The 26,091-nt window shown below is 35.0% G+C and overlaps 1 protein-coding gene across 4 annotated transcripts in view; it reads right to left on the bottom strand.

Moving 5' to 3' along the window:
- Positions 1–26,091, bottom strand: part of LOC145683863 (uncharacterized) — a 102,818-nt gene that overhangs the window by 5,383 nt on the left and 71,344 nt on the right. The window contains exon 1 of one of the 4 annotated variants that reach the window (XM_081755479.1): positions 7,945–8,365. The exons of 2 other annotated variants lie outside the window; for them this stretch is intronic. In XM_081755479.1, the coding sequence (XP_081611605.1) occupies positions 7,945–8,004 (60 nt within the window). In that variant the 5' untranslated portion in view covers positions 8,005–8,365. Of the gene's footprint in view, positions 1–7,944; positions 8,366–17,139; positions 17,533–26,091 lie in introns of those variants that run through there. One more of the 4 variants, XR_014131205.1, reaches the window with a different exon arrangement.

Below are 26,091 nucleotides of genomic sequence, written 5' to 3'. Positions count from 1 at the left end.
ATCATGTCTGGAAGAAACACTGTTATGACGCTTTAAAATATCAAATAATACTTTCGACACAGTGGACACTTCCAAATATCTAGGATGAATATGAATAGATCAAAATTATATTCACGAAGAAATTGAATGTCGACTGAAAGCAGAGAATTCATATTATTCCATTATTAAGTTCAAAGTATTTTGTTGTCGCGAATTCTGTCGAGGAGTTTGAAGCTTAAAATATATAAAATGATAATCATGCTGTATGGTTGCGAAATATGGTCCTTTACTCTGAGGAAAGAACGCAGAATGAAACTACTTGAGAATAAAATCCTGAGACGAATATTCGGACCCAGGAGGAACGGGAATGGGAAATGGAGGAAACTTCATAATGAGGAAGTGCATAATATATACGGTTTACCACACATACTAAGGATGATCAAGTATAGGAGGCTCGGATGGGCAGGTCATGTAGCCAGAATGGAAGAAAGTAGGAACGCTTTTAAAGTTTTAACTGGAAGTCCAATCGGAAAATAACCATTAGGAAGACCTAGACGCAGTGCGAGGACAGTATTGGGATGGATCTCGAAGAAATAGGAATACAAAGTAGAAACTGGATCCAATTGGCTAAGAACAGAACTTCTTAACCAATGAAGAACGTTTGTGAACGCAGGATTGTAAACCTCTGGGTTCCGTAGGACATAGAGAGAGAAAGCGAGAATACACCAATCGATATGACTTACTAAGCTGAACAAAATGATGTTGTTGATAGCACGTCTTCATGCGTAGTCTTCCGAGAAAGCCGACAAAACTAAGCTTTCTGAAAAGCTAAAAATTGATGCCATACGATAATCCTGTTAAGATGAAACTGATGAAGTACTCCGTCATTAAGCTTTTCATTACGACTGTAGCCAGATAGACAGCACAAAGTGTAGATAATGAGATATAGCCTATCTCATGATCAACTCTTAAATTCTAACTTTTGTATCACTATAAACTTATCTAAAGATAAGTCAGAAATTCACATATCAGTCGGTGGATCACATTGAGCTGGACAAATGCTGGAGAGTAAAAACGCATGCACCATTTTCTATAAATACGAGAAAAACAGGTTTCCGTTGCGTTGAAAAGTATACGTCGTTCGCTGCCAATACAACTGATAATTTCTATTCTGCTTATATATTCATTTACATAGTATATGTATAACAAATCTGCTGTTAACTAGATCTATTTATTGTTTCTCTTTTAACGTCTTATGATTATGCACCAAGACTAAGTGAGACGCTGATAATAAGATGGATGATAGGGATGGAATCTCGAAAGTAGGAGAAAACGGAAGAACCCCAAGAAAACGCATGCACAGTGTGTATCCATTATGAATCTTACTTGGTAGTAGCTTCAATCGAATGAGGAACTCCATATAGCAGAGGGAGCGTTCTACCACTGAGGTACCGCAGTATCTTTGTTGTTATTTGTCTTCTAAGGAAGATACATAGGGTCTATATTCTTATTCCTAACAATGATGCCAATTGTCCTGAAAGTAACGTATGCTATTTGTAATTAATGTCTAACTATCGTGTAAAAATTCGTCCTACATTAATTTTTAAGAAAATATTTATTTAAGTACACACTACATTAAAAAAGATTATATCCTTTAGGTTAAGAGAAACAGTTGATTAAAGATGATTAAAGAAAGTTAATTGTTATGAAACACTTGGCGGAACGACAATGTTAAAGGAAATGAGAGATCTGCTAGAAAACTCACAGATACGATGTTGTTCGCCATAAACTCATATGGCTTGTAATCTAACCAGGGACACTAAAAGTGAGCATTGTATTGCTGAGCCACCATACCTCCACACATTGCATTTACAACACAGCTAAACTTTTTTATAGGGACACGATGGCTCGGTGGTGGAGCGTTTATCTGCATACGTGGGGATCCCTGGTTCGATCCCGGCCAAAGAAGTTCGTGGTAGACAACATCGTGTCTATGGGTTTTCCCGGGGTACTCCCATTGCCTCCCACATTCTCATTTCACCGATTCTTCCATCATCAGTCATGCCTTAATGATCCGACTCTCTCAGCCTAAAGGGCATAATCATGGGACATTAAACTGAGAGATAAACTTTCTTATGCGTCACATTAACGCTTGACACGTTAATTCTATGTATTTTTTTTTCCTTTTGTTCTAAGTAACGATCAAAGACTTATCTTTCTTTCGAAAATTTGACAAAACTGAATCTCCAACTGTAAGGCCTGTAACTCAGAAACTGTCTGCAAACTCATATTTCTCTTGGAACTACGTAAGTCAAGGTTTACTACCACTTCGGTCAAAATCGGATGAGTTCCTTGTTCCCTTAAAGGAACTAAACGTAAATATACAAAATTTGACATATTTAAGCCTGTCTACGAGAACCTCATGCAATGTTGATCTTAGAAGAATTTCTCCAAGAGTAAATTTTAATACACTGTAGTAAAAAGTAGTATTATGGAAATAATGGGAATCTACGTTGAACACGATAAGATATATGATCCCGGGGGTATTTCTTGGCTCTGGGAGGGGATATTTTCCCCGAGCCACCCTCTGAAATAATCATTGATCTCATATTGTATCATTGGCTCCGCTGAAAATAGCCAGTTTAACAGGCTGACAACTAGAATAGAAATTATACAATATAGGGGAGTCCACAAGAGGGAAGCCATGTCACAAAGCTCCTTATCGAAATTTTACAAAAGTCGAATGAAACATTGTTAATATATTTCATTCAATTACAATTACATTAATATGTTTTCCATTACTTGAAATTAAGTTGACTGTTTACAAAGAAAGATTCAATTGTAAACTGTCTTTGTTTGCTACTCTTTTTTATCCAGTAATTACTTTTTCAAGAGAGTCTATAAGTCATGAATACGCCCTCTCATTGCAGTATATAAAGTTACATTAGAGATGAACTTTTTTTTTTTTTTTTCGAAAATGCAACATGGAGAAAGGAATTTTCCGAAAAGTGAATCTAATAGTAAAATGCTAGGTTTAAATGTTTGTTCCAACATATATACTGCAACTTTATGGTACCCTTGCCGATTTTTATCAAAATGTCTTTCACTTGTGTCTGTAAAGGGACATGTACAAGTGTTGTGAGGAATGACAAGAAGATTCAAGCTCATACGTGAATGATGCGCTGTTAGAGAGAGAGCGCAGCTTCAACTAGTAAATAATTCAAACTTTTCTTTAAACGGAAATCGAAAAATGTTCCGAAAAATATACAAGGGAAAAAAAATCGGAAAGTAACAAATTTTTCAAGAAACGAAAAAAAAAAGAGAGAGAGAGAGAACAGCCTATTGAAAATCCTTTTGGGAAAGTCAAAAATGCTTTTAAAGAGTGAAATTAACGAATCTTGCTTTCTGTTCGAAGAATCTTTGAACAAAAGAAGGACAAAGCTTGTTAACACATGAAACAGAATAGAAGGGGGTGTGGCACAGTGGTTCAGTGGTAGAGCGCTTACCTTGTTGCGTGGAGTTTCTGGTTCAATCCCCGGCGAAGTAAGTTTGTGGTGGACAACATCGTGTCCGTGGGTTTTCTTGGGATACCCCGTTTCCTCCCACATCCTCATTCAGTTGCCTTATCATCCGTTTCCCTTAGCCTAACGGACGTAATCGTGGGACGTTAAACTGAAAGATTTCATTCCATTTCATTTCATGAAGTAGAATACATTTTCATGAAAACGAAAATGAAGAGGAATGCCTGAAGTTGCGAAAGAGCAGAGTTTCTTTCCCTCTCTGTGTGAAACCACAAAGGAAAGAAATGAAATGCATAATCAAAACGAGAGAAGCTCTATTGCTTAACTGATATTTAATATTTTATTATTTTGTTCCACTGATACGAGGAGTTATAATCATAATGTATATTTGACAATGCTATTAGCTATTCGCCTTCTAGTTAGTTGTAACTACACATTTAGTAACAAAACACGTGTAAGAAGGGCCACATTTTTTGAAAAGAAAAATCCGTATGAAAAAATCAAATTTTTGAAAATGAAAAATGTTTCAAAAGCAAATAATGAAATTTCCGAAAATAAAAAAATAAAAATCGAAGGAAAAATCTAGATTAATACATATATGTAATTGGTTTACAGGTTTCAATAACTCCTGCAATAACATTAAGTAATATTGAATTGATATCGCTTCATTATCTTTACCTGGCTTTGTTTTCAGAGGGCAATGAAGAATATTATTTTGTACTATTTTAATTTTAGTGTTGCGAATTTTTAAGAACTGTAGTTTGTCTTATATGATTTCAGTTCAATTTGTGAAGAGCACTAATATTCGAATTATTTCATTAGACTTTCAGAACTACACTTTCATGATTCATAACATTTTTCATCTTGCTGAAAGACATTTCAGATAAACAAAGTGGATGAGTCACTACCTCCTGACATACAAATGTTGTACGCTATGTTAAGTTCTTAAGTGTTAGTGTATACACGAATTCGCTCCTTTAAGAAAACAAAACCGTTCCAAAATGAAATGAAATATTTAAGTTTTACGTCCCACGGTTATGCAGGCTAAGCTAAAGGAGTGGTGATGAGAAATGAATGAAATGAAGAAAGTGGGAGGAAACGGGAGAATCCAGAGAAAACCAAATCAAACACTGTTTTCTTTACCATAAAGTTCATTTGGTGCGAGCTGGGATCGAACCAAGGACCCCATGCACCGGAGGTGAACACACTACCACTGAGACACTGCGATCTCAAAACCTTTCCACGTAATGGACGTTAGAAATTTCGGTCACTTGGTATATTGAGTTAAAATATTTGTTGGTTATGTTAGGTTATGAATAGTCTATGTGAATATATTCATTTTTCTTAGAATATGAATTAGAATGTTCGATTCGAACATGTAGGCCTAAGCAAAAACCAGCTGCTTAAGGGAGAGTGCACGGGGTATTCTTCGTTGTCCGGTGGTCGAGTTAAGTAGTTGTTGAGGTGGAGCTCTAAACACACTAACCTTACGATATTTCAAATCGCTTCCTACAAAAATTGGTCAATTACAGAGGTGGTCGCAAAGAGAAAACTGAGATAAATTAAAATATTTAAGTTTTACGTCATAAGATTATTCACTGGGGTCAAAGGAGACGGATGATTAATGCAATTAAGTAAATTATTTATGAAATTATTGGTGATATGAGAATGTGAGGGAAACGGGAGGACCTCGAACAAACAACACGGTCATGATGATGTTCACCATATCGCTGAGAGAAATTTCTATGGGATACTTTTTAACAGAAATTGATATAGCTCAACAGCAGTGACTTGATGTCTGAGTAGCTGAAATTGAATTAAAATCTATTTATGACGATTGATTGCCGAAGAAGCATTTCTAGCAATTGCCTTATTTGACAATGGGACGTTTTGTTACTACATATATACGAGGTATATAAATAAAAAAGAATGTAACGATGTTTGCTTTCTAACTCTTCCTAGACCGCTGCACCGATTTTAATAATTGCTTTTGGGGCCGTGGTGGCTCAGTAATAGAGCGTTCATCTCTGTGCATACGGATCCTTGCTTCGATCCAGCTCGCAGCAAGGAAGCTTTGTGTTGGACAAATACCTTTTGCTGGATTTTTTCGGGGTTCTCTAAAACGCTCAATAAGTGCGTATTGGAATCGAACCAATGACTCCAAGCAGTATAAGGTGGGCGCCCTACCATTTTTTTTTTAACCACTGAATCACTGCCGTCCCTTTTCCAGTGTTAAGAGTCAAGTTGATCTAATCCAGCAACATCATTTAAGATTTTGCTAGGAGAGAGGCAAGATTCTTCACAGACATTAGAGTTTCATAGAGCTCCTTCGTGGCTAAGCGAATAGCGTATGCGCCCTTGGCGTGGGTGACCTGGGTTCGATTCCCGGCTGAAGCTCATGTAGTCCGGATTCCACGTTAATCAGTAGATCCACGTCTTGTATAGCCTCGCTGCTGAACGGGACGTTAAACAAAAAAATAGTTTCATGTTTTTTTAATATATAATTTATTTAGTACAGGTCCTACAATTGATTAGAAAATATGTATTTCTCAAATCAAGACGAGAGGAAGTCGGGTAAATCCTCTGACCTTCCGAAATGACCAAATGATGTACGATAGTTTTAAATGTCAAATAAGCAAAAAAAATAAATTAATCATGCCTATGAAAGAATGAATGATATTAACAGATAAACTCTCATACCCACAGCCGAGAGTGCTCTGTACCTTAGATTAAAAAGAACTTGTGGAACTGTAGGCTGTTTGAATTCTATTCGAAAAATTTATCACCTGCTTCGTGGCAACAACTTATGTTTCCGAAAAAAACGAATTATTCTTCCAAAAAGATTGCTGATTTGAAAAGCTGAGAGCAGGATCTAGAAGTTTTCATAGCTTTGAACACTTTATATGTTAATTTATTTAGGCAGAAATTATTCTGTTAAGAAACTCTTTTAGTTTCATGTAATTGTTTAATAAATAATAATAATAATAATAATAATAATAATAATAATAATAATAATAATAATAATAATAATAATAATAATAATAATAATAATAATAAGAAGAAGAAGAAGAAGAAGAAGAAGAAGAAGAAATGATAATTCCTTCTTTTACGTCCCTCGGTTATGCTGGGTAGGCTAAAAGAAACGATGATGATGAGAAATGTATGAAATGGTGGAATGAAGAGTGGGAGGAAACGGGAGAGCCCCGGGAAAACCCACACATACGGTGTTTATCCACCACAAAGCTAACTTGGTGCGAGCTCGAATCGAACAAGAATTCCATGCATCAGAGGTGAACGCTGTACCACTGAGCCACCGCGGCACCCAATAATAATAATAATAATAATAATAATAATAATAATAATAATAATAATAATAATAATAATAATAATAATAATAATAATAATAAATACATGCTATCGGAAAGTAAGAACGAATGTGATGATACATATCTACCTGCCAACAGATTGGATACTACTAACCTCAACCAAATGGACCAAGAAGTAGTATACTCGTAACAAGTACCATATTTAGTGCCAAAATAACCAAGTATAAGAACCTCGGTGAGGAAATCGATAAAAACGTCTGAAAGCAACAATGAGACTGATCTATTGTCTCAGCTACAGCCATTGACCCTAAAAGGATTTTGATATAATTGGACCAAGTAAATGCAACCCATCTTCTAATAAACCTAGAAACTAGAAAAATCAGGAATTCTGGACACCTGTTATATGATAAGGAAATTCTTCGGATATTTTTTTAATAATCTGCATTTGTTAAAGATTATCAGGGTAAAACACGTTTAAATCGAGATATATAATAATAATAATAATAATAATAATAATAATAATAATAATAATAATAATAATAATATTTCCCTTTGGTTGGTAGGAACATAGCACCCATTTTCAGCACAGAGATTAAGCAGGACGGTATAAGGTTAAATCCAAACGACTATAATGGTTCAAATATCAGACTCTCTCCCTGTGAATCGAACATGGGACCCCGTGCACGAAAAGTACACCCACTGGCCACTAGGCTAGCCGGGATGATTATAATGCCATCATAAATAAGGAACTGATACAACAGTTGACCTTGTATTGCTTTTCAGAAAATATTTAAAGCTCATTAAATACATTAGCATGCCTGAAACTCTCACTTTCCTATCGAATCCAAAACTCTTTGAATAACAATTATCATAATTAAGGAAGGATTTTTTTTTTTTTTTTTTTTTTTTAATGTTCTAAAATCTTGGATGCTCTAAGTTTAAGTAAATCTAGTAAAAAGTAACCTTGAGTGAACATATTGCGGTACAAATAAATGCTGCAAACGTCAATGATACGTCAATCTAGGGCAAAAATTCTGGACTTTAAAAAATCAATATATGCAAGTCCTTATGTCCAGAGCAAAATAATATGAAGTAAATTTAATATCATTAACACTTACCCCAACAATTTTCTTGCTCGTTCTGCTAAACATCTTATGAATGTGGGAACACGGAGACATCTCGGAAGCTGGAGAGATGATCTTTTAGAAGATAAACACACGTGTATGCGTAAATCTAAGAGCGCAGGCGCACAGTGGTGAGAGTACTGTCTTGGCCAGCAGACGAAAATGTGTCGTGCGCCAGTCGCGTGGCACGTCTATATTTAAAACCTCTGTTTGCGCCTGCGCGTGGATGTTAATGTTAATCATTGAAAGAACGATGCAGGTGGTAGTGTGTGGCGCGTGCCTGTCGCGTGGGAAAGGACCGTAGGCAAACGTTCTCACACGAGGCAAACCAGCTGGGCTTTCATTCTGTGGCTCCTCCCCCCTATAACTTCCTTGGGGAACAACGCAACTAGTATACATTGTGGGCGAGAGAGAGAATCTTCCGATCTGGACTAACCTTGCCCTTTCCGGAGTAATTCATTCAACCACACGAAGACACATCCCTCTCCCCAATCGACAGAGCGCAATTGAAGGATTGGCAAACAAAAATGCAATGGGAAATTATACTCATTCCATGTTCCCACGCTTCGAAATGAAAAAAAAAAAAGCATTAAAACTGGGTCGAGGCGAGGGTGACGAAACAGGGCGACAGGATTTGACATGTCAGACTGACTGATTGACATTTATATATATACTCACACACTTTTTCATTCCATCAACAACAACGTTCAGCGTACTATAAGAACTTTCCAAATTTACCCCATTCTATTTTGATACACAAAGGGTTACATTTTCAAGAACTTAAAAGTAAAAAAAAGGAGAAAAAATAACTCAATCCATTTTAAAATAGCCTCTTTTAACAAAATTGACAAACCATGAACAACTGTCATTAATGTTATTGCGTCATAGTTTTAAACGTAACAATGCACTCATTTCCAAAAGCAATTGACAAATGACAATCGGAAGTAAGTTCATTTCAAAGCGGTAGTCTTGTAGTTGTGAATATTTTAAAAAATCTTCTCACGTACACGAAGATATCCTGACAGTTCTTGAAAGGGTTATTATTATTACGTCTGAATGTGAGTTGAATTGTTAGATTGATGTATAATATGCTTGAATGAATGCAGTTAGCGTATTTTGAATGCACACAGACGAAGGACAAATAATACAATTTATCTTAATCAGTAATCTGTAATGGTTACATGACTAATGGAACAGCTTTTAGAATCGTGCTCAAAACAAAATTTCTCAACTTCTTCATTACTATTTCATGAACGCAAAGAAGAATTGTACTCATGAACATGGGGATGATTCACTCACTAACCCCTTAACATTATTAATTGTTAGAAATTAATCAAGTATTTGTTTGTGTGAAACAAGCAACCTTTGAAAGAATGATAGCATGCTGTTTTTAATTAATTTGTTTCCACAGTGTTTCAAAACAACATTTTTTTTCTTTTTTATTAAACTGATGTGGGCTTCTGACAAAAGATCGTTATTGCAATTATTAATTTAAAATAACACTTTTAATGATTATTATAAAACTTAATTAAGAATAATGATTACATCTATCAGGACAATGTAAACATTAATCATAATAAAAGGAGTTGTAATAGGCAACACTGACATCTTCCGAAACTCTTTGTGTGCAGTAGAAAACACGTACACTTCGATTTTTAGACAGTTGAACCAAAAAAAAAAAAAAAAAAAAAGTTATTCACTGTGAGGAGGTGAAATGAAAGATGAAGTGTTGTTACAAGTGTTAACATTTAGCAAAATTTATAACACAATATTAGTTTGTAATTAGAGGTTCATAATAATGTTTCTATTAAATATTGTATTTACAAATATAACATGAAATATTGTACCAGTAGCGTCACTTCAGATTTTACCAAAGGGAGGAAGAAGACTGTCCACTGACATCACGTATTTTTATTAGTATATTAGTATACAATTTGTTAGGAAGCATGTGTCTCTCAAACTCAGGGTAGGCAATTGTCTCCTGCCCTCCCCAAATGACCCCTATCTAGTGTAGAAATGTATGTCAATAACATACAAGTTTGTCAGTGGTAATGTTCCTCACAAGACAAGACGAGACGAGAAATAAGGTTTTCTTGTCTAATCTCGTCTCATTTTATAAATGTATATATGAATATTGGAAGTAATCTTGATAGAAGTTTACAATTTTTGGAGGTGGTTTTGATAGAAGTTTGCACTTTTTAAGTGGTTTTGATAGAAGTTCACACTTTTTGGAAGTGGTCTTGATAGAAGTTTGCACTTATTAAATTTATATATCAGTTTTGGAAGTGGTCTTGATAGAAATTTACATTTTTGGAAGTGGTCTTGATAGAAGTTTGCACTAAGTAAATTTATATATAAGTTTTGGAAGTGGTCTTGATAGAAGTTTAAACTTTTTGGAAGTGGTTTTTCTGGAAGTTTGCACTTAGTAAATTTATATATCCGTTTTGGAAGTGGTCTTGATACAAGTTTACACTTTTTGGAAGTGGTCTTGATAGAAGTTTACACTGTTTAAAAGTGGTCTTGATAGAAGTTTGCACTTTCTGGAAGGGGTCTTGAAAGCAGTTTGCACTTCTTGGAAATGGTCTTGATAGAAGTTTGCACTTTCTGGAAATAGTCTTAATAGAAGTTTACACTTAGTAAATTTATATATGAATTTTGGAAGTGCTCTTGATAGAAGTTTGCACTTAGTAAATTTATATATCAGTCTTGGAAGTGGTCTTGATAGAAGTTTGCACTTTTTGGAAGTGGTCTTGATAGAAGCTTGTACTTAATAAATTTATATATGAGTTTTGAAAGTTGTCTTGATAGAAGTTTGCACTTTTTGGAAGTGGTTTTGATAGAAGTTTACACTTTTTGGAAGTGGTCTTGATAAAAGTTTGCACTTAGTAAATTTATATATCAGTCTTGGAAGTGGTCTTGATAGAAGTTTGCACTTTTTGGAAGTGGTCTTGATAGAAGCTTGTACTTAATAAATTTATATATGAGTTTTGAAAGTTGTCTTGATAGAAGTTTGCACTTTTTGGAAGTGGTTTTGATAGAAGTTTACACTTTTTGGAAGTGGTCTTGATAAAAGTTTGCACTTAGTAAATTTATATATCAGTCTTGGAAGTGGTCTTGATAGAAGTTTGCACTTTTTGGAAGTGGTCTTAATAGAAGTTTGTACTTAATAAATTTATATATGAATTTTGAAAGTTGTCTTGATAGAAGTTTGCACTTTTTGGAAGTGGTTTTGATAGAAGTTTACACTTTTTGGAAGTGGTCTTGATAAAAGTTTGCACTTAGTAAATTTATATATCAGTCTTGGAAGTGGTCTTGATAGAAGTTTGCACTTTTTGGAAGTGGTTTTGATAGAAGTTTACACTTTTTGGAAGTGGTCTTGATAAAAGTTTGCACTTAGTAAATTTATATATCAGTCTTGGAAGTGGTCTTGATAGAAGTTTGCACTTTTTGGAAGTGGTTTTGATAGAAGTTTACACTTTTTGGAAGTGGTCTTGATAAAAGTTTGCACTTAGTAAATTTATATATCAGTCTTGGAAGTGGTCTTGATAGAAGTTTGCACTTTTTGGAAGTGGTCTTAATAGAAGTTTGTACTTAATAAATTTATATATAAATTTTGAAAGTTGTCTTGATAGAAGTTTGCACTTTTTGGAAGTGGTCTTGATAAAAAAAAATTGCAGTTTTTGGAAGTGGTCTTGATAGAAGTTTGCACTTAGTAATAAGAAATGCAAATGCTAGCTATATAAGGATAGCTGTTAAATAATTGACATTAATTTAAAGAAATAATATCAGCCAGGTTCCTTAATCAATATTCATACCCAAACAAATATACAAGTAAAAGTCGTCACAGCACATCAGAACTACTAGTATGATTTTAATAAATAATAATAAAAACTCAGTGGTTCAGTGCTAGAGCGTTCACCTACGGTGCTTGGACTCCCTGGTTCGATCCCAGCTCGCGCCGTGTGAACTTTGTGGTGGACAAACACCATGCTCGTGGGTTTTCTTGGGGTTCTCCCGTTTCCTCACACTTTCGTCATTCCACCATCTCATTCATTTCTCATAATCACCGTCTCCTTTAGCCTAACCGTCATAACCGTGGGACGTAAAACAAAGATTGCATTAATTTTTTTCCTCCTAGGGACAAATTGTCTGAGATAAGAATGTTCAGCCCTTAGCCATCTCATGTGAAACTTCCGATGAGCTCTTAACTTTTGTCTTTCTTCTACTACAAATACAAATGCTTCTAATACAAAAATCTGATCAAATTTTCGAAAATCAGATACGAATTTTCTAGAAGGTGACTCACAAACACCATTTGCGTGGGTTTACCTCACGATTTTTCTAGGATTCTTAGCAGCGGGTCTCCTATTCAACCAATTCGTTTATCATAATCTTCGTCTTCCTTACCCTTTTAATATATTCATGGAACGTTTAAAAAAGTTCTATACACTCTTTGGTTTTGTTATATTTCTAAAGTACGAGAATCCATTACCTTACAATATATTCTGCCAAACTCGTAATATTCTCTTATCTTTTCCTGTATCCTTACTAGTCAAGGCAAACATTTGTAGATTTGTCGACAAACTTTTGCAAACCCCATCATCCTTGAGATTACAAGTCATACATGCGTTACTGTTAAGAGTATGTGTGTCACTAAGCATTATGTGTGTCATTGTTATAGAACAAGAAAAACAACGATCGATACAATTTTCTACTTAACAATATATTTGTTTACATATACTATACAATTTGTCGACAATGTTTTTACATTTTAGTGGCACATAAAAATTAGTTTTTATCAATTTTCTTGAAAAATACAGATGAGAATTATTTTATTTTATGTCATCTTTCAATTTACACACACACACACACACACACACACACATATATATATATATATATATATATATATATATATATATATATATATATATATATATATATATATATATATATATATATATATATATATATATATATATATATATATATATATACATATATACACAGGGAGTCCATAAAGTTCTGCAGGAAAGTAAAACTCTATAACTTGGAAACTACGTAATGTAGGGTGGGTGCGCCATATATGGAATACGTTCCTAATATGAAATACCAGATTATTTTGTCTGCTATGATCTGCCACTGAGTGGACTGTACGTAAACTTGTACACCGTGGCGCCCTTAATCTGCGCATGAGTGGTTTGCTGCCGAACGATAACAAGCCATTTTCTTTTGTTGCAGAATATTTTTCTGAAGAACTTGAGTTTTTCGAACGTATCTTTCCATACTGCTGAATGTACGCAAAGCGTTATGTATTATTGTTGAGTTTGTGATATTTAGATTACATATATAGTGTACCATAAAGGCATAAAGATTCAGTACACAGAGAATCACGTAAGCGTATGTAGGAAGAGAACTATCCAAAATGGCGATTTTCCCAATATGGAATACTAGCAGGATCCTAATTTGGAATATTCCTAATTATAATAACTACTACTACTAGTACTACTACTACTACTCTTAAAGAAAGGAAGAAAGAAATTTATTAGCTTAAGGAAAGGAACAAAGGAAATATTCGGGCCTCGAACTCCGAGATCACATCGGCCTTTAAATTAAGTCTACGAATTCGAAAGGACTCGACCCTGGCCTAAGAAAAAAGTATCATCCCGGAATACGCCTAATGATACTGAGGGAAAGCAGGGAAAACCTCACCAAAGGCCGGCGCCAGGATAGGCGGTCTGAGCAGAGATCGTGCCCATCCTCGAATTATCCAAACATCGCATTGTAGACAAATGAGCATGTTTTGTTCTAGTATTCCATTTTAAGAACAGGTAGTGTTCCATATTAGGAGCGGGGTGTGCCTAATATGGGAAATTGAGTTTCTTTCAATTTTGTAATATTGTAAAAAATCATTAATGAGGAACAAACTTTCATACTTGTATTTTGTTTTGCAAAGGTACCACAAGTAGTATGATGCATAATATTTTTATTCTGGAATACGCATTTCTGAGAAATAAAGAAGAAACAAAAAGTATTCCATATTCGGTGCCTTTACCCTATTAACAAATACTTTTTGGTGTACTTAAAGAAAGGTTCAAAGTTTTGTCTCAGCTAGTTAAGATTCATTGCCAAACCTGCATTTGTGCACCATTCAAGTCCAAACACTCTTGCAGTCTTTTTGGGAAACCAAGAATTGCGTGTTGGTGGTGCTCGTCTGGAATGTTCAAAATCACATGAGTTATTTTGTTCTTGAGATTGTGCAAATTAGCTGGCTTCTGCGAATACACTTTGGTCTTCACGTGTCCCCACAGCCAGTAATCACAAGGTGACAAATCTGGTGATCTTGCAGGCCAAGGGGTAGGTCCTCTTCGACCAATCCATCTCTCCTTAAATTCTTCGTTAAAAAACTGTCGAACTTGAAGGGCATAGTGCGGCGGTACCCCATCCTGTTGCATGTAGACCTCATTAAGGATGTCTAACCTAGTAAGTTCTGCCAAAAGGAATGTCTGTAGCATGTTCAGATAATTGTTAGCATTTACCGTCTCTTCCTCGAAGAAAAAAGGGCCGATAATGTGGTCCATTGAAACAGCACACCACACATTGACTTTGGGACTAGCCACGCTTGTGCTCCTCGAATTCACGTGGATTTTCCACCACCCAAATTCGGCAGTTGTGCCTGTTCACTTTTCCCGACACATAAAATGTGACTTCATCTGAAAACAGAAATCGAGACAGAAGGTCACCATTTTCTTGCAAGCATTGACTCACAGAATTCCATTCTCATGTCACAGTCTTCCTCTATCAGCTCGTGCACAAATTTTAACTTATAGGCCAGACCTTCAAATTCTTACGTACGATCTTGTGTAACGTTAACTTCGGTATTCCCAGTTCCAATTACCTACGTTTAAGCGACTTCATCGGACTCCTGGCTACGCTGTCCTGCAACGTGTGAATCACATCGTCACTCGTTCCTGACCTTCCACTGCGTGGTAAATTTGATACACTTCCCGTTTCTTTGAACTTCTCGTACCACCTCTTGATACTTGTTTCTGCTGGGGGTGTTTCCCATACGTTGTTTGGAACATTCTCCGCACTGAAACGCAAAGATTTTAATTCCGCAAACCACAAAACACATTGTGCCTTTTCTTTAATAGACGCCATCTTAAGTCACGTGATTACCAGCGCAAACGTCATCGAGCATTGTGGCCAGCATCGAGCATTGTGGTTAGTACAAAACTTTATACTTCCCTTCTTCCAACCTCAAAAATTTATACACATAAACGTAACGGTTTTCAAGTTATAGAGTTTTACTTTCCTGCAGAACTTTATGGACTCCCTGTATATATATATTAGAGAGAGAGAAATACACTAATACACAATGTAAGTGTAAGCGAGTAGGAGAAGATAGAAGAGAGTATAATTGGAAGGGGACTTCGAGAGGGATGCTGTCTCTCGTCAACAATATTCAATATCTATCTAGAAGAAATAATGAAAACTAGCGTACGTAATGAAGAGGACATTTCGGTGGAAGGTAGAATAATTAAGTGTATCCGGTTTGGAGACGATATGACGCTTGTTGCAGAATCTGGAAAGGAAATCAGTGAGATGTTAGAAAACTTGAGAAACGGCTGTCAAAAACATAAGATGAAAATAAATGTTAGGAAGAGAAAAGCCATTGTGATTGGAATGAAGTGGTCGGAGTCAGTAGAAGGGAAGATAATAGAACAGATAACTAGTTTTCGATATCTGGGTAGTATTATTAGTGATGATATGAAGTGTGAACGCGAAACAAAACCTTTAGGAGTAAGAAAAGTCTATTTTGTGAAACCTTGAAAAAAGAATTGAGAAAACGACTCATAAAATGCTTCCCGTGGAATATTGTGTTCTATGGTTGGAAACATGGACATTACGCAAGGGTGGTGAAAACGACTGTTTTCGAAATGTGGGTGTGGAGAAGGATGGAGAGAATTAGCCGAGTCATAGCGGAGAAAAGAACAATTTTAGATTTTATTAAAAAGAGAAAGGGAAACTGGTTGGGACATTTGCTAAGAAGAAACTGTATCATGAGGAACGTGCTAGAGGGTATAGTGGTAGGAAAGAGAGGGAGTTGATGAAGGACGCTACAATTGATGGACAAAATTTTTAAAAAATCGTGCGTGAAGACGAAGAGGTTAGCTGAAGTCTGTGAAGCACGAAAGCTTCTCAGTTGCAGTGAGTGACCTGCCAATAATGGCAGAATACCTATGATAATATGTTGATAATGATGTGTATAGTCGCCTCAAAATTATTTAAATTCACAACTTATATTGCCCCTGTGATCAATTCTTTTTGATGTTCAAGCTGTCTTTTTAAAACAGTACAAATCTCTGTCGTTCATGGGAAAACTTGCATTTTCTCTCACGGGAAGCTTTAGGCTTGAAACTAGACATTAGCTTATAAAAGCAATATTATTAGCATTTTAATATGCTTTATATAGTAACATTTTTTATCTATGGTCAATTATACAATGCTAACCTGTGGTAATATATTTCGTATTAATGGGCGGTCTTCCTAATTTGTAAAGTGGACATAAACTCTTCCCATCTGTTTTTTGTTTTATTTTATCTCTGTTGTTACACAACTTGATTAAGAAAGTTGTGATTATTATAATTATTTCAAACTGGATTTTCTTCTTTAACCTATTACATATGTAAATCAACTCTTGTATACACTCTGGCGGAAAGTTGTTGAATATTAAGTAAGATGTGCCTCAACTTGCTTCAATTGCACTTATTCATAAAAAGTGTACATTCATTTTAACATGAGAGAAAGTCATTCTTCTATAAAGAAAGAAAGAAACAAACAAACAAACAAAAAATGAAAGTGATCGTGTTTCTGATAGTATCACGGAAAAATAACTAAAACATTCAAAATGAATTTTTTGATATAGCTTGAATCTGCTTGGACCCGGAGCCGTTGCGTGGGCGGGACGGGTGCACCTCGTTTGCGCACAGTTTTCTCCCAAAGATCTACGATAATCTGTAGTTGATTGACAGCTGATCGAAAAGTATAAAATCGTGGTTTTGCGCACAGTTTTTAAATGCGACATTGCCAAATCTCAATATAATCATGCTTAAGCAAATCATGCAGTTGCGCACAGTTTCAACACTTTAGAGAATAAGGGTAAATATGAAAGATACGAAAGAAATATTCAATTCTGCTGTTCAATGTTTATTATATTCAATTCTGCTGTATGGTACATTTTTTTACAACTTTAGTCCTTGAAATTTGTGTCCTACAACTTTAAGATATTTCATTCTCAAAACTTCGCTGTGTGTGGAGTTTTGAAAGTACCTGTATAATTTCATGATTTGTTCCCTCCTTTGAATTTCTTCTTTCCTTCGTGGTTTCGAATCACCTTTCCGTACCGAAGCGATCTTCAAACGTGTTTCATGCTGTATTTCAAGTAACACTGATACTACCTTATGGACATCAGGTGCACTAGAATAGAACTGGCTGTTGTAGTGACGGTGGAAAGATTCTGGTCCATTTGTTGTCCTAGGTGCTGGAAATGGTTCACAAGCCCACATCACTGGAAGATACCTGAAAAGAAAAGGTAATCATGAATACCATATCCTATCACCGTTTAATTTTTTATTTTGAAATAATATTTTGATTTCCAGAACTGTTATAAAGTTATAAACTGATTTTCGGATCTCATTTCATATAATACTTTACTATTTCTGTGAGCTATTTCTATATTCATGCCTTTAATTTCTCAAACGAGAATGCTTCTAGCCTATATACTAGACAGTTTTTAATTACTTTGGCTGGAGACTCTCTACCTCTTTAATTTTGATATTTATCATTCTTTAATAGTTAAAACTAAGTTAAGTGGTTTTTCCCAGATCGGGAAGGGTGTAAGCCACAGGGTAGTTATTGCCCCCAAAATTCATTATATCTTTTACATTTATCAAACCAGAATATTACCTGCAATTATCTTCGATGTAGTTGTTCAGCACATAATCTGAAAATCTAAATCCTTTGGTTTCAGGTGCCACCGAAATCAGATCAACAAAGGCATCTGGTACTTGCTCTGGAGATAAATACGGGAGTCCAAAAAATGTCTTTAGCCAAAAACGTAAAAAGCATAGAAATTAAATTGAGTTCAACATTATTGACTTTTTTTTATGGATAGTTCACAACTTAAATTTCCTAGAGTAGTCTTGCCTAGAGTAGTAGCCACAAATTCATATTTAGAAGACATAATCTAATGTTGGCGGTAAACAATCAGGAACCACTTGCTGTCTTGCTATGTATTCTGTTAGATAAGTGAGTTAGTGTGTTTGAAGAAGCCAAGAAAGTAAGGTAGTTGGAGTTACTTAGGTAATTTAATAAATTAGTTTATTTTATTTAATCAAATGAATCTTGTCTTGTTTTGCAAAAAAAAAAAAAAAACTACAAAATATATTGTATATTAAGATCAAAGAATGAATTGGCAGCGTTGCATACCATTTTGTGCGCAAAAGCATTAAAATGATTATTTGTTTTGCTTCTTATCTGCATGGAATGATAAGCTGGAAGAAAGTGTGCGCAAAAGCATTGCACCCGGGCGGGACGACCGGGGATTTGCCCCGGGCGCCACGACCCGGGGGGAGCACTGGGACGACAAATCAACAAAATTCAAGGAATTCAGATTATGTCGGTAAATGATTTTTTTAAAAAAACAATTAATGTTAATTCAGATATTTTAATAATGATCAGGCCACGGCAAGTAAAATTTACTTATTTATTTCATAAAGACAACACATCAGGCTTAATGCCCAGTTATAGTGTCGTGTACATAATTATCTAACATACACTATTATAATACACAAATATTCGTTTTTTTAATTATGCAGAAGTTACTGCCTGACAAGTGCTTTGAACTTATTTTCGGGCATACTAAATACATATACTAGATGAAATCTAATTATTTCGTTATATGAAGCACACATTCTTCACAGAGGAGACTTATGTAACATGTTAGATCTTGCTTTTCTACAATAGAATGTCCCAATGTTTGCTGTTCTGGTCTTACTTATTGGAACACGTAATAATACTTCTGAAATTAATTTTGTACAGTCAATTTTACGGTTTAATAATTTATGTAAAAGCAACAGATTAAACACCCATCTCCCTTTTTTTTTAATGTTTAAAAACTAGTATTCTGATTTTGACGTCACATAAGAAAAATTATAACCTTATAAATGTTGATTCTTTGTAGAAATCCTGTCCTATCCTATAAATTACACCTTGGTTTCTATATGCATTACTCATCATTGCGTCAACATGTTGAGCAAAGGTTAATTTGCTATTAAATATAACTCCAACATCTTTGATAGTATCCGCGGTAAACAAGGAAGTGTCACTTATTGTATAAGTAAAGTTAATTGAGTTTTCTTTCCTCATAAAAGATACAGATTTTCATTTGGACACATTCAAGACTAATTTATTTTTATCACACCATATTTGAACTCACTATAGATCCTGTTGTAGTTTCACGCAGTCATAAAAATAATGAACTTGCTTTGAAGTATAATTTGAAACTGTTGGCAAAAAGAAGAACTTGAGAAATTTTAATACACAGAGAAATATCAAAACAAGAAGAAACAACCGAGGGTATAGATTAAATCCTTGAGGGACTCCCGATAGAGTATTGAACTTGAAAATTACCGGTAATGTAAAACATCGTCTAAGAATATTCAACTGAAACTCTCTCCAGCCCTCTGTGAGAAGAGTTATTTTACATCTTGGACTTTAATATTTGTATATTCTATGCTATTACTATGTTGATGTGTATCAAGTTCAAGATAAACAAGAATAGCACTCGATTTCAATAATTCAGAGCCATGTTTTCATTAACTTTTAACTACAAAAAACTTACACTTTGAAAAACTGACATAATACCAACTTCTTTTATCTTACATTATGAACTTAAATTCCGTATTTAAATCTATGAGTACAGAATAAACTCTGGTTGTTTCTCATGGGGAGGGGGCGGGCATGGAATTCTCGCCCCAGGCGCTTACAACTCACGCGACGGTCTTGCTTGGACCTAAGATTTTATCATGTAGTTTGATTAAAATATGCACATTACGGGGAAGAACTGGGTTCAAAATTTATGCTAGAAGTGGAGTGACTCAGGAAACCCTCAAGTTAGGGAAGAGACAAGTAAAACTCGGTATACATAAACTTTTCATTAAAAATAATTTGAACATGTGTCTCAGCCTTTAAGAAAATTCTTATTAGTTGAAGGGGGTGAATGTTCCTCTTTATACACTTTGTATTCATAAAAATGACGAAAATGAGGACACAGTTGAATAGTTTAAAAAGAATTTTTGAACATAATTAGGAGTTCAGATTTTTTTTTTTTTTTTTTTTTTTTTTTTTTTTTTTTTTTACAATCACTACAGTTTGATTGAAATGTGTATCTTCAGGGGTAAAAGGGGTTTTAATTTTTCCCAGAGAACAACGGTTGGACCGTATGTGGACCGTATGAAATTAACTTTTGAACATATTTACCACTAGGATTAGCTGGGTTTTCATAATTTCGTTTGTATTCAAATATGCATTCTAAGAAAGAAGAGCAGTGGTATGTGGTTAGCGCGTATGTTTTTGGTATATGAGGTCCCAAATTCGATTTCCAGTCGGAGAGTACTAAAATTTGGTTTGTTCGGATTCCACTTCAAACTCTATATCCGCTAGTATTGTCCACGAGACGAAAGTTGACACAAGAAGTGAATTTTCAAATTACAGACAAAACGAGACGAGACATTTCTCTAGCCTCGTGGCCGACACTAGTTCTCCCAAGTCTTAATTTTCAAACATTGTATTAATGTCACGTTGGTTGGCAACACTGATAAACTTGAGTCCTTGGGAGAGGAATACGTTCAAAGTATATTTTCTCTAGGAACGAATGATGTTTATACCACGTTTCATGAATATACATCCGGTGGTACAGAAACCATATGCCACATTGTATTTACAATTCATTGGCAACACCAGGGGTGCCCACAAGGGGGGGCTATGACACAAACTACGTCATTGAAATATTTGGGGGGGTTAAAATCTATATAAATATGTTTGATGAGGGGAGGGTAAAATTAATCGAAAAGAAGATTTTTTCATGGAAGAACACCTACGGATAGACAATTGGGGGGGTGCATCATAGACATAAGGGGGGGTGGGCACCACTGGGCAACACTGACCAAATAGGTACATCTGGGTGCAAAGTGATATTATCAAACCCTTGCCCGGGTCACGTTCTAGCAATGAGCCAAAAAGGATCATGATGGGCTCAGGCGCTTACGCGTAATGCACAGGGTTGGAAAAAATACCGTTTTCTTAAAAAAGAACAAAATACGTGTTTAAAACATGAAAAAGATGTTCAAAATGTTTTAAACATGTTTTAAAACACACACGAGAAAAACATGTTTAAAACATTTTGAACACTTTAAAACATGAATTTAAATATATTTCAAAATCGTGTAATAACGTATTTATTAAGATTTTTTTTTTTTTTTTTTTTTTTTTTTTGCTCTTGAACAAATCTTTTCATTAATTTTATTCTCGTTAAGACTGCACTGTGTTGGGTACAGAATATTTTGGTATAAATTAATAATTCTCTACTTATTTCATATCACGACCCCCTTTTATTACACCCTCTTGCCAGTGACTCTCATAAGTACTTTCTTGGTTGTAATAAGCTTTCAGGTGGATTTTAAAATCTACTTACTATAAACATTTCTCATAACCTATCAATATACATGGCAAAACAATAGTCCTTACCATCCTTGTGTATTGAAAACGGGTTGAGGGAGAATGATGAAACTTGGAAATGGTCCGACACATCAGATGGTGCTATCAAGTATCATGGCGGACATCTTTGATTGGTATTCGAAATTTCAAATGCAAGTCATGTTACATCTTTAAGGCTAGAATTTTACCAGAAATACGCTTGGGTGGTTATTTTAGCCCTTAAGCAAGTCATTTCGTAGTTATCGCTTCTGAAAGTTTTCAAGTTATGCCTTTAGGGGCTAAGCTCGCATTTCGTGGAGGCGGGTGAGATTTTTGTTGCATTTTTTTTTTTTTTTTAACTATTTGAGAACACTGATGATAATAAAATTACTTTAAAAGAATAAATTTTCGAAAAGTAATGTTTGAAACACACTTCATGTTGTGCTAACTTTAGAATATTTTATATTTTCTGCAAGCCTATGTAATTGGTTGTTTTTTGAGTCATTAATTTATTAAAGAAAGGAAATATTTGGGTCGTTCAGAGCACAATGGATCCAAATTCATTCTCAATTAAGTTCAGTTTGTTCAGCAAATGAATTCTATTTCAAAACGTAATATCTTCGCAGTCAAGAGTCCAAAGCAAATGTAGCTAAAACCATGCGAAAGGGTGTGCGATCGTTTCATATGACAACCGCTAGACAGGGGCGTCAGTGGGACAGGAGGACAACCACCCCCATCCCCACTCTGGGTTTCAGATTTTGGGGGCAGTAAGGCACTTTTAGGAATCTTTTGATAAGCAAAGTCCAACAGAACAAGCTTGAGGTCCTTACACCGAATAAATACGGAGGACATGCAGATGATTAAAGCTGGAAAGTTGCTTAGGTCCAATTTTCAGAATTTTAAGGAGGCCCGAAACTCGAAAGTAGAGCCACTTTTGGAATCCTTGGGCCAAAAAATATACAAGAGAGCAATATAGATCTATAGCTCCTTACGGGCAATGGAAATGGATTATGACTGATCAAAATCCGCATTTGTGCAGTGTAAGAACTTCAATTTATTTTTATTTAGACTTTACTCAGCAAAAGGTTTCTAAATCTGCATTACTGCTCCCATCTAAAATTCAAGGTTAGGGGCGGATAATCTCGAAACGAACGACCCTCTCAAGCAGCAATTATTTAAAATTCTAGATTGCATCTTGTCATGTAGTTTTTCTTTCTTTCATCTCGGATTCGTAGTTGTTAAAATATGACGTTTTCCGTCGGTGTATTCTTTTGGACACACCCTGCATTTATTTAACGTAATTATGCATAATTGGTTATGGCACTCGGAGCTTGACTTGTTAATCATTTCCACGCTGCAGCGTACACAATATAATGTTAATATCTGAAATTTATGAGCAAGGAGGGGTAAATTAGCCCTCCTCCCCCATTCCATCAACGACCTTGTCTAGCGGCTGTCCTATGAAACTCTAGTCCACACCCTTTCACGTAGCTTTTGTTTCATTTATTTTGTACCATTGGCTACGAAAATGCTACATTTGTTGAACAAAAGTAAACCTTTCTGAGAATGGACTTGGATCCCCTGTGCTCTGAACGCCTCATATCTAAAATTATTTTATAAAAACTGAGTTGGAGCCAAATTTATCCTGCAACCCAAGTTTGTTCGGAACGTGTAAAATTAGTTTTAGTTTGATTGATTAGTCTTGCATCAGTAGCAAGGCTATATGAGACAGGGCTTTTTGTTTAACGTTGGATCCGAACAACTAATTTTGAAATTTTACGTCGGATCGCAGTCAAAATCTAACTATACAGCAAATTCCGACGTCTCGTGTCCCTACCCTCAAAATTTAATGTTAAAAAACCAAAAATTGTGCCCTGTAGCGTGATCATACATACAGACAGACGAACATATTGAGATCAAATTGTCCCAGACACTGACGTTCGGCATTGATGTTACAATAAGTATCACGCTTTAATAGTTAGCTATGAGGGCGACTGCCATACTTGCGCCTTCTTGCCTGGCCCCTTCATACAAGATGTGGTTTTTAAGAAATTTTAGAACTGAGGTAGGAAAGAGGGACGAAATAAAATATTCATAATATAATGAAAAATATATTGTTGACACAAAATCAATTTTTAAGTTCAATCCTGAAGTTTCCACACATCACTGACGTTAGAATCATCAGAAGCAATTCGGATCAACACTTTTACCATTTGTTTGGGTTTTCGGTTTATTTACAGCATTGCATTTTTCCATAATGATTCTTCATTCTTTGAACTAAACCAACTATTTCTTTCTTACCCGTTTTGCAACGAGGTCGTATAGTCGTTTTCTTACCTGATGGAGTTTGCGTTACTTTAATAAATTTGCTTCAAATGATATCCTTTTTTATTCCCGTAAAACTCATGTTAAACGATTCCAAGTTATACGGAGACTGAGAACCAACATGTACTGTATCAACGAATGACTACGATATTTTAATTTCAGAACCGCAATTTAGTAAATAACCTTTCGTTTGTTTTCTGTGATAATTATTTTATTTATTTTTTAATATCAATTCTACAAATAGTCCAACCTTCGACTACGACACTTTCTCGTAAATTAACTGAAGCATTTAAACAATACAATATACGTTAAAAATAAGAGGGGAAAGAGAAAAAATAAATTGTAGATCACCAAATAGACCTGCTATGGCCACGAGAAATCAAAGCATTCACACGGGAAGAAAATAGTCTTCCGAATGGGGAGTACTTCAAACAATTTTCTTTTAAATAAAATAAAAATAAACATGCTTAAAACAAGTCTTTAAAAATACACCTGTTTAAAACAAAATGTTTAAAACGTATACAAAATTTGTTTTAAACAAAATCAATTGTTTAAAACAAGTTTTAATAATTTGTTTTAAACATTTTGTTTTAAACAAAACAACCCTGTAACGCATTGTAACATTCATTTTTATTTCTGTCGAATATGTCATACATAGGGTCACAAACACTAACAATCTGGCTCCTTATAAGGTTGGGTTGTGGGTTTGCCCGTAATTTGAAACCGGTTTCGTACTTCTCATGGCAAGAGCTTTCAGACGATATGTAGGTTTTCCCCAGGTACTTGGTCCCGGAATGGAATCATCCCTAGTCAGTTCCAGCAAGTAACCTGCCAATATTGGCACAATACCTATGATGATGAATGTAAATCTATAATAATAATAATAATAATAATAATAATAATAATAATAATAATAATAATAATAATAATAATAATAATTGTGTGTGCGTTTGTATGTCTATCTCTCATCACATTTTCGCATAGAAATGAGTCACCTATAGTCATTTTTTTTAAAAAAACCAGATCCAATAGTGTACAAAGCCGTTTTTTAAATTTTCGGCTCGAGGGAGGATTGATGGGGAATCAAAATGTATGGCCGTTTTAGGTTATTTCTAAGAACGCCTCGCCTATATGCAACTCGTATTATATATTTGTTTCACGGGCTAACATAACAAGAGGGAGGACAAAAAGCTTTTGCTTTTTGTCGTTGATTTTTTCCACTCATTTTTAAAAAGATATTTTGCATCTTCTTCATGCAAAGACCGAACCTTTCAACTAGTGAAGAAATAACAATAATATCTTTCTTTTTTTTTAAATAAATATATATATATATATATATATATATATATATATATATATATATATATATATATAGTTATAACTTACAAAGCGTCATAGCCAGCCAGAGGGCCCACACTCTATTGGGTAATGCGTATTTAACGTATGAGCTCCTAGAACCAATAAGTTATTTGCGGATTCCTACACTGGAGTTCATTGTCTCTGAATTGAAGTAGCTCCCCAACCGGCTGATGATCCTGGATCTGCACCAAAAATTATGTGTCTTCACCAGGCGTACACCGAGATATTTCTGTTAGGAGGGGTCCAAGCTTGGAGCGAAGGGAGCCAATGCTAAAAGCCACTACGTCTATGTAGTATTGAACGAGTACTATCGTGCACCCGTGCACAAGACGATAAGTAATTGTAAAATATTTCCACCTGTGTTTTCAGGGAAAAAAATGATAGAACTAAGTTTTTTTTTTTATTTTTATTTTTTTTTTAATGAGAGAAAGAGTACAGATGAAGTGTAAGATCAAATTTTCATGCTACATCAATCATTTCCCTGTTAAACAAGTATAGTTTTATTGAGAAAGTATACAAATGTATGTTGAATTAGGAAGTTTCTGGGGGGAAGGGCGGATCCGTAGACCTTCCCCGTGGTTGCGCCCCAGGTCTCCACCTAGAATCAAAGCCAGTACTACGCGCGAGTGGCTGAAGTCCAAACAACTCAGGTACGTGGGAACACAATTACTTTTATTTACTTTTTCATTTTAATTTTGC

This window comes from Thermobia domestica, chromosome 4, assembly GCF_964235325.1.
Source record: "Thermobia domestica chromosome 4, izTheDome1.hap1.1, whole genome shotgun sequence".
In the NCBI taxonomy this organism is placed as follows: Eukaryota; Metazoa; Arthropoda; class Insecta; order Zygentoma; family Lepismatidae; genus Thermobia; species Thermobia domestica.
Note: the sequence above shows the minus strand (reverse complement) of the source record. Positions and strands in the feature narration are given on the sequence as shown.